The sequence below is a fragment of the Calliphora vicina genome, chromosome 2, assembly GCF_958450345.1.
Source record: "Calliphora vicina chromosome 2, idCalVici1.1, whole genome shotgun sequence".
In the NCBI taxonomy this organism is placed as follows: domain Eukaryota; kingdom Metazoa; phylum Arthropoda; class Insecta; order Diptera; family Calliphoridae; genus Calliphora; species Calliphora vicina.
The window spans coordinates 116,561,082-116,570,954 of record NC_088781.1 but is presented as its reverse complement, the minus strand read 5'-3'; the positions used below and the strand labels follow the sequence as shown (position 1 = coordinate 116,570,954).

General features: G+C 28.7%; 1 protein-coding gene across 1 annotated transcript; it reads right to left on the bottom strand.

Annotated features, from left to right (window-relative positions):
* Window positions 1–885: 885 nt before the first annotated feature.
* Hrb27C (Heterogeneous nuclear ribonucleoprotein at 27C) lies at window positions 886–9,618 on the bottom strand. The gene is made up of 3 exons (XM_065499627.1): window positions 9,459–9,618; window positions 4,517–5,149; window positions 886–3,477 (listed from the first exon to the last, which is right to left on the bottom strand). The coding sequence occupies exons 2-3, from the start codon at window positions 5,009–5,011 to the stop codon at window positions 2,704–2,706; spliced, it is 1,269 nt and encodes a 422-aa protein (XP_065355699.1). The 5' UTR covers window positions 5,012–5,149; window positions 9,459–9,618; the 3' UTR covers window positions 886–2,703.
* Between the last annotated feature and the right edge of the window lie 255 nt (window positions 9,619–9,873).

The following is a 9,873-nucleotide window of genomic DNA, read 5'->3' as shown; positions in this document are numbered from 1 at the left end:
GAAATATATAACGATGTTTATCAGGTGTTGTGAGGTTAAAATTTTTCATGATTTTTTTTTTAACTACTTTATTTTTATGTTGTTAATTTAATTTTAAGGGTTAGATATAAGTATTGTAATTATCTTTTTTTTATTTTTACTTAGAACTTTCAACATTTTTTTTTATTAAATTTTTTTTTGTTGTATTTTTTTTAAAAACTTATTTCATTATTTCTGATTTATATAATAATATATTGATCATATGTGTAATGGTTTATATAGTATCAATAGTACATATATAGATTAATACATAAGATGTATATAAACTATGTTTGTTTATTTTCTTAATTAAAAGTTATTAAATGTTTAGGTTTACGTTTCCTACTGTGTTATTCTTCTTAATGATGTTGAAAAAAGTGCGCTGTTGCTGTAATTCCTAAGGTTTTATTTTTGTCTGTTTTGAAAGTTTAAGATTAACTAACTCATCATGATCGTTTTTCCATGTAAACTTTTTAAAAAGGGTGTTTGTTTCTCATAAGGAAAATTCGGTAACGAAAAAGAAACACCTCTTGTAGTGGCCCTTATGATTAGCTTTTTAAAGTAAAGCGTTTGAATTGTGGATATTAGAGATAACGCCATACTATCCATAATTTACAATCATTTCTGTTCACATTTGGAGTTCTGCATTGAACATATTTTGTGTTTAATATAAAAAAGGTGTTTAATTTTTGCAATTTTTTGTTGTTACCTTATTTATTTCTTATTATTAAGGGCGGGTGGTGTTGTTTTTGTTAATCTTTAGCTATATTTATTATGTTAAATTAAATTTTATTAAATTTTCAGAAAAGAAATTCCTCTTCTTTATATATATGTATGTGTTAAAAAAAAAGAAAACTATATACACACTTGTTTTGTTTATTTTGTATTTATTATAAAATTTATTGAAAATAAGTTGTTTTAATTCGATTAATATATTTTCTTTATGTTTGTTGTGGTATAAACTAAAACGTTATGAAAACCAACTTTACTTATTGTTGTTGTTCTTATTTGTATAGAGCCTTTGTAGTAAAGGACTGCTCTAACTAAAGTTTATTTTAAAATAAAAATTAAAAACGACATTTACTTTTTAAAATTTACCAAAAAAAAAAGTGAAACATAAAAACTCATGCCTAAACTATTAATTCGCTATTTGTTTAAAGGTAAAAAGGTTTTTTTTATTAATTAATGTTTATAATATATTTATATATATGCTACAATTCACCAAAATAGTTAACATTAAATTAAAAATGAAAGTTAATTTAAAAGTAAAAAAAAGTAAATGAAATTATTTTAAAAAATCCTTAAAAACAACTGAGAAAAAGAGTAGTAGTAAGTAAAAGTAGAGGCTAAAAGTGAAAAACGTGCTTTTTTGATTTTTTTCTTTTATCTCGTTTAATGCTATTTGTAGTTTTCTTTCTTTTATATTAAGAGTTATAAATATTTAATTTTAAATATTAACATTTTAACTATATATGCAAATGTCTAACTGTAGGTTTTTAACTATATAATGAATATGTCTGTAGTAGTTTAATTTTAATTTTTAATTTAATTTGTTTTAAATGTAATCCATTGTGGTATTCTAGAAATCTAATAGTTTTACATGCAGACACATTTGTTTTCTTTGCTTTAACATTAAAAGTTACCTTGTAATTAAAAAATAAATAAAGAACATTTTTAGCTAAAAAGTAATTTTGAAATTATTTTAATCATTAAAAAAATTCATATATAAACTTATACACGTCTTTACGAAAAGCGAAAATGCCTGCTCTATCTAAAAACTTTCTTGGAAATGTCACAAACCAAAGATAACAAGTCCAGTTGATCTTTTTCGTTTGCAAAATCCCCCTTACAAGCTCAAGACATTTGTCCAGCAAGATTTTCCCTCCAAGCTGTGACGTGTTTATATAAAGTAGTGTTATTCTAAAAAAAAAAATGTTTTTATAACTTTTTAAACCCCTATTTTAATGTGTTTTTTTGTGTGTGTTTCTTTATCCTAAAACATGTTTGTTGTGTTTCTTTTTTTAGTTTTTTTCTTTTCCTTTTTTTTTTTCTATAACTTTAGTTTTTTTTAGCAGTTGGTTTACATCATAATTAACTAATTTTGTATTTTGTTTTTCGTATTGTTAATTATATATTAATGTTTTCATTAAATTACTCTCCGTTTTTGCAACTGTTGTTTTTAGTGGTAGTATATAGTAGTAATATAGTAAAGTTTATGTATATATATATAAAAAAAATTACATTTTTAGATGTTATTAAAAATTCTTTCTCCATTCATTCATGTTCTTTTACTATTTATATATAAGTATGTATATAAACTTTGTTTTTGAAGAGTTTCATATATATATATATAGTTTCATATTTTTGTTTGTTTTTATAAGATCTTTTTTATAATTAATTATTAATTAGTTATTAATATTATAATAATAATATATATAAAATTTAATATTTAACAACTGTACGAAACAGACGACGCTATAGCTTAGAATATGTTCACCTTGTTTAATTTTGTTGATGTTGTAACGATGATTGTAAAATTTTGTGTGTTTTGTTATTGTTGTAGTAGATGGATGTTTCTGTTTTCTGTCTATTTCTTTTAGTGATTGATAGTAATATCTTCTTATTGGTTGAATAACAGCAGCAGCATTATTTTTATTTTAGCAGCAGGTATTAAACTTAGATATTTTAGACTGCCTGAGAAGCAGCGTATGGTGGTTGTGTTGAACTATCATTACCATACGCTGATCGTGGGCCGGCGCCGTAATTGGACGCACCACCTTCTTGTTTAACATAATTTGAATAATCATAGTCATAACCAGAACCATAACCGCCATAATCATACTCTGAGCCAGACTTTGAAGCTGAGTTGCCGGGACCAGTACGAGGCATACCGCCAACAGGTCCAGTTGTTGAGGGACCACCAGTTGCCCAAGTTTGAGCTCTACTATACATATCAGTAGCTGTGCCAGCACCGGCGCCCGGAGCACCAGTTGGTCCAGCAGAATTGGGTGGCATGTTCCAGGCATTCCAACTGCCACCACCGGAGGGTCCTGAAGGACCACCGGTAGAAGTGGAATTGTACATATCATAACCACCATAACCTTGTGTCTGTTGGGGTCCAGCGTAATTAGACCATTGTGGTGGTGGGCCTTGGGGACCGGGTGGTCCACCCCATCCTTGATATGAACCGGGTCCGCTGTTACCATATCCATAACCACCTTGTTGTGGAGAAGTTCCCCAACCCTGATAGCCAGGCATCATATTTGGGGCACCCAGTGGCATATTCAATGGTGGTCCTCCCATTTGTCCATTTTGTCCTTGCATCATATTGATGGGTGCATGGGGTGGACCCCAGTGACTGCATTCATTGCCAAGCTTGCCGTAAGCTCCACCAACAGTGCTGTTATTAGCATTTTGAGAGCTGGATCCATCGCGTGGTTCAGCTTTTTTGATTTCCACCTTCAGGAAAAGTAAAACAGTTCAAATATATAATAAGTATTTGTCGATGAAGTTGATTTTTATTTAAAATTATTTTTTTAACAAAAGGAAAATTAGCAGTTTATTTATAGTTTGTCTATGATTTTAATTTTTTAGAATATCGCTATATAATAAAGGCAAATAAACTTTGAATAGAGAAAATTTTTATAAGAGAAAAACAAAGTTATATTTTTGAATATAATTTATGAAAGCATTGTGATTAATGGAGTACACAATGTAAAGTATGTAAGTGCTGTAGGATACCTAAAAATGTGCTGAAACATGTTCTTAAATTAATATCTATAACTAATTTTTTATGAATATTTATAGCACAGTTGAAAAGTTTTTGTTTCGGATTAGGTCGAATAAACTTTTTTTGATGAATATTAAAGTGTTTTGTTATTATTACAATAACAAAACACATTTAAAATTGTCTATCAAAGTACTCGCATGTATTATAAAAACAGCGCATAAGTTACGGTTTGCTTTCGGTCTAAAAAAAAAAAAACGTTATCGGTTTGACTTAATGGTTTCATTACATAATACGTTTAGACTATCCTAGTAGTACTATTCTACACACATTTTTTACAAATCTTATTACTTGCGGGACAATGTAAACTGGGCTTCACTTATGGTGGTAATGTATGTTCGATTGTTACATATTCCATATCATGGTTTATTTTACTTATTTACTTATTTTCAGCAGATATTTACTATATCTTTATATAATTATTAAAAAAAAAATAGAAAGCCTATGCATGTAATATTTTTGCTCTGAATGTTTCTGTTTTAATACTAATTTTTACAACATTTTCGTTCATTGTTCAAAATTTAAATCAAAAACCAAAATAAATATAACAATGAGAATTTTTCACATGTTTAAGTGATTAAACTGAAAGAAAATAATAATTTCTTCAAATAAAATGATATCTTTTCAAAAATCATGAAATTTCGATTTTCTTAAAAAAAATCTTTAATTAAATTAATAGTTAAAAAAAATGTTGTGCCATAAGAAACTCACCTGTTTGCCATTAAGATTAATGTAACGTTCATTTGTTACATGCTCAACAGATGACTCCTCTTCGAAAGATAGGAAACCAAAGCCACGTGATTTCTTCTTTTCTTGATCGTACATAATAACGACTTCTGTCACCTTGCCGTAGCGTCCAAAGAATGTACGCAAATCAGTTTCGGTAACGTTGGAGGGTAAACCGCCAAGGAATACCTTGTAACCACCGCCCTTTTTGGGTTTTTGCAAAGTGCGTGGATTGCAAGGTTTTGGATCGATTGTACGACCATCTAATGTATGAGGACCGCTCTGCAAAACATGTTGAACATTGGCTGGATCGGCGAATGTAACGAAACCGAAGCCACGTGAACGACCACTTTCATTGTTTTTCATTACAACGCAATCGATAATTTCGCCAAAGCGACAGAAATAACGAGAAAGATTCTCTTGAGTGGTTTCCCAGGAAAGACCACCGACGAAAAGTTTGCCCCTCTCATCTTCCTCCATGATTTTCTGAGGATTTTGTTTAATTGACTTTAAATTATCCAAAACGAATTATTTGCTGTATAATCTGCCGCTCTAATGCAACAACTGCCAGTTTTTGATGCTTTTTTGTGTTTATCTTATGGTTTGTTGGTTGGTGTCCTGTTTAGAAGAAGGAAAAGAGAGGAAATATGTTTATATTATTGTTTTCAATTGACGTCCGCTTATTCTAAATAAATATCTTACAAATTTAAGTTTTTATTATTTGGTGAGTATTTATTTGTTGTAGTTAATGTAGTTATTAAATTGTTAGTTACTTGATGAAAACTAAAGCCACGACGACGTCGACACGTAACTTTCTAAATATAACATAACCAAACAATAACAAAGAGAAAAAAAAATACATAAAGATTTAAGAGAAATACAATTCATATGCTAGTAGTTGTTAATGAATGAAAAAAGTATCAAACATTCGGAAAAAATGCTTGTAAATTTTACTTTGTCGGAAACGAATGGCGGCAAAACCATAAAAAAGATTCAATTGTGTAACATCGAAATATAAAAATGATTATAGACAACTAAAACTATGTTAAGAAAAATTTACTGTTTTGCGTTTATTAATGTAAATTTTAAGTGTTTCTCTAATGATAACAAATATAATTTATTATAAAACAAGAATGAATCACACACATATTTGCCAAATAAGTTACGAACAATGGATTTATTTTGTCAGTTTTTCTTTTGGTTAGACAAACAGCAAAAAACAATACACATTTTTCTTCATCAACCGTATAATGATAGTCCAAAAATACTTATGAACGAAAAAGATATATGGATGGAATAAAAGCAAAAGAGAAATACGTAAAAACGCCGGTTTATAAATAATCACCACCAGTATTTTGTTATTGCCGCAATGGTTGGCGAATTTAAAACTCAACACACTTGATAAACGTTGCCACTGTTTTGTAAACAAACATTTAACTACACAAGATTTGTTTGTAATCAATGTTTTTTTTTGTTTAATTACTCTTTGGTTTTTACTTTTACACGTGAATTTAGGTTAACAAGGTATTAAAAACATACATGTTAGAGATACATATGTATGTATTTGCATGAAAAGCATACAGTACTGATGGTAGATTTAGTTTACAATTTAATGTGACACGTTTCTAAAGAAGCAAAAGTCATATACATACATACATACGTATATGAACTTGTATATATATACATGTATATACAACAGAATATTAGATAAATTTGTATATTACCGGAAAATTATTTTCATATAATGATAAAAACCAATTTCATGATGTTAAATGGACAAAATCAAAGTAAAAATATGTATGTATTTATTAACACTAGGTAAAAAAAATAGAGCTGAATACCTGTCGCAGGTAAGTGTACAAAATAATTTTCAAATCGAACCTTTTTTTTCACTCTTAAGAATTCCCTAAATTCCATAAAGTAAACAGTGAGTATATGTACAGATATTTCTTAAGAGAATTCATATACCAAAAAGTTAGACACTCGTTATTCTGTTTATATTTTATTTCTGATTATAGGCAAACAAAATACATATGTACATAGTTAGTCGTTTTAAAACAAATTTCAAATAACATTATTTGGTGGTTAAACTATGTACATGTCAAAATTATCTAACATCTAAGAATATTTTACATTTTAGTGTGCATTTATACAGTTGGGATAAAAATAATAGCACCACTGATTTTTTATTTTTCCAAAAACAAATAATTAGTGTTAGTATTTTCACAAATGTTGATATTTAATACATAGCTTAGCTTGTCCCCTATATTAAAAATGTAGTATTTTTCTTGGAATTGTTATAGTAATTTTTTTTTAGCAATTTGTAAAAATTACAAAAAAAAAAAATGCCAAAAAATAAAATAGCACCACATTTTTTATAAAAACAGTTTTGTTTCGCAAAAGTGCTTTAAAGGAAAGACGTGTTTAAAGGATTTGATTTTTATTATTTCGATCATAAAGTTTAACGAAAAGCAAATATTTTAAATAAAATGGATCGTGCAAGACTCTAGCGCGGAGAAACGCGAAATAATGGGTTTTCCAACAAAGTGATTCACAACGCAATTTATTATAAAGAAAAGGCTGAAAGACGTGGAAGTAAACGAGTTCTGACCCCCCTTCACGCCAAAAGATTGATCCGCGAGAGCAAAAGGAATCCTTTCAAAGGTGTAAGCGAACTAATAAAGGACCTCAATATAACTGAGACAGTACAAACAAATCGCACATGTCTCAGAGAACATAATTTAAAAGCGTGCAGTCCAAGAAAGGCCCCCTTTTAAATGCAAGACATATCGCCAAGCGCATGAAATTCCCAAAGGAACATCAAAATTGGCCAGTCCAAAAGTGGAAGAATATTTTATGGACAGATGAGAGTAAATTTGTCATGTTTGGTCTAGGTTCTCGCTTATACGTCAGACGTCCTCAAAACTGGAAAACAATCCAAAATATACAACAAAAACCATTAAACATGAAGGTGTTTTTTTTGGGTGTGGTGCTATTTTTTTTTCGCAGCTGTATTTGTTTTTAGTGGATATTTTCAGTGCATAAAAATTTCAGCCCTGTTGATTTCTATGTTTCAATTTTAACATATTTGATTTTTACATATACATACATACAGTTGTTAATGTAGATAATTATTAGAAGTTACAATGCAGACAATGTCGACTGATATTTGGATTTTCCTTTGTTTATGCTTTTTCAATATTATTTAATAACAAGAGACTTAAACAAGTACGATTGCCAAATTAAAAACTGTACAATGTAATTCCTTGTAATTGCGAAATAAAATATTCCGAAAGATAGTTTTACTTTGCAATTTTTTTTATATTTAAAATTTGTCCCTATTTTTTAAATTTCTTAAATTTTATTCGGTTCATTATGTTTGTAGTTCATGAAAAAGCAATGTAATCTAATGTTGAACTAAAGGCAAGAATTAAAGACTAATACAATACCTAAATTGTATGTACAACATACATTAATTTAATGTTTCATTAGAGTTCAAAAATAACCATATACCTGTGTGTAATGTTATTATATTCATAAGATAAATTTTCCTTAATTTTCCTATCACTAATGTTGTAGACAACAAATTTTTAATAAATACTAAAATAATCTAATTTCAAATTATTTATTTAAACATCTGACATATAGTTATGAACATTTGTTCGTTTTCCCAAATAAAATACAAATATTTAGTAGATATAAAAACAAAAAAAAATAAAGAAAATGTTAATGCATTTAGCAGATATGCATCTGGCAACTTTTGAGCAAAATTCACCACACCAATTCAAATGGAAGAGGTAAAAAGAAAACAACACACACAAACAAAAACAAGTACCGAAAAAAAAACAAAATGGATGACGACCAAAGAATGCGATCCGAAACATATTTTAAATTTGACGATGGAAATTTTTTGAAAATTTATGTTTTTAAATTTAAATGTATCCATTTTGTTGGTATATGAGATGCTAATACCGGCATATCTTATAAATTTTACTGAAATATTAAATACAAAGCGAATATGTTACAAAAGAAAATAGATTTCGCCATCATTATTTTATATGACGTACCATTAGACACCATACTTTTCTTCTTTAATATGTAGCTTGTGAACCAATAAAGTATTTACGCAGTAGATATTTTTGTACCATTTCACGTAAACACATTATTGACTGACTCTTGCTTGTCATAAAAATGTGAATGAACCAAAGGATGGATGACGATGATAATTGGAAATGACAGACGAATGGACAGACGGTCCTATGGCAATTTTGGAGCGAGGCAACAATCTCTTTAAAAAAATATTGTTCATGTATAAAAGCAAACAGCAATACAAACGCGTGCGTTCAGCGCGCTTCTTATATTGTGTAGTTGTGTGTATGCATGAATGTTTGTGCGCGTTTACAAATGCTTGTTGTTTGTATGTATTCGCCTCATTTTTTAATTTTTATTTTTTTTTTTCATGCTAACGAAAAGACTACGACTAGATTTCTTCTTTTTGGCATGTGTATGTAAACCAGTGTGGTTATACACATAGCATTTTGTATGTATAAAATGTGAAAAATTTTCACTTTTCACACACAAACCCAAAAAAATTTGGAGCTTTATCATTATGCCATAGAATTTCTATGTTTTCACAATATCAGCAAAAATTCCGAGATTATAGTTTTCTTTGTTTTAGATATTTTTTTAAATTGTCTTTTTAACTAAAGCCGCATTTAGACTTTGCCATTTAATTTATTGCCAACACCATCACTACCATTTTTTTCATTGTATTGTACATATAATAAATAATATAAAACTTTGGATTTTCACTTGTATATGTATGCATATTTGACCCAACGACCGACCGATCGACCGCACGGTTGCAAGCAACGTTATGTAAATTAATATGTATTTTTTATGTTAAATATAAAAAAAATAAGCTCACCGCTTTCGCCAAGAGTTCGTCTGAGGAAATCTCAAAAATTTTCGCACTGCAAATTCACTAAATTTAAGTTTTTCCTTAAAAAACTAGCTTATAAATAATTTTATGATTTGACGATATAACCTAACTTAACCATGATAAAATGAATTTCGACAAATGCTCTGAAAACTGAAAAGGCTGTTTTTACAGCAAATGGTGAATAAAAACCCGCTTATACACCGTGGTGAACTTTTATCTATTCTATGAGAACATGCATCTAAAAGAGACAATATAATGTAATATTTATATGTTGCTCCTTGTCTAACTAACGAAAAGTGAAGGGAAAAATAAAGTATGCCACGTTAGATGAATTTAACAACAGTGTTGCTTTTTTACTCTAACACAGAGATGTCCAAGACAAGCATATGCTTGAGTAAGA

What these genes read in the sequence shown, in the direction of transcription:
- Hrb27C (XM_065499627.1), bottom strand. Translation starts at nt 5,011, where the DNA reads ATGGAGGAAGATGAGAGGGGCAAACTTTTCGTCGGTGGTCTTTCCTGG. An exon ending in TTAATCTTAATGGCAAACAG is followed by an intron (nt 3,478 to 4,516) that starts GTGAGTTTCTTA and finishes CTTTTCCTGAAG; the next exon opens with GTGGAAATCAAAAAAGCTGA.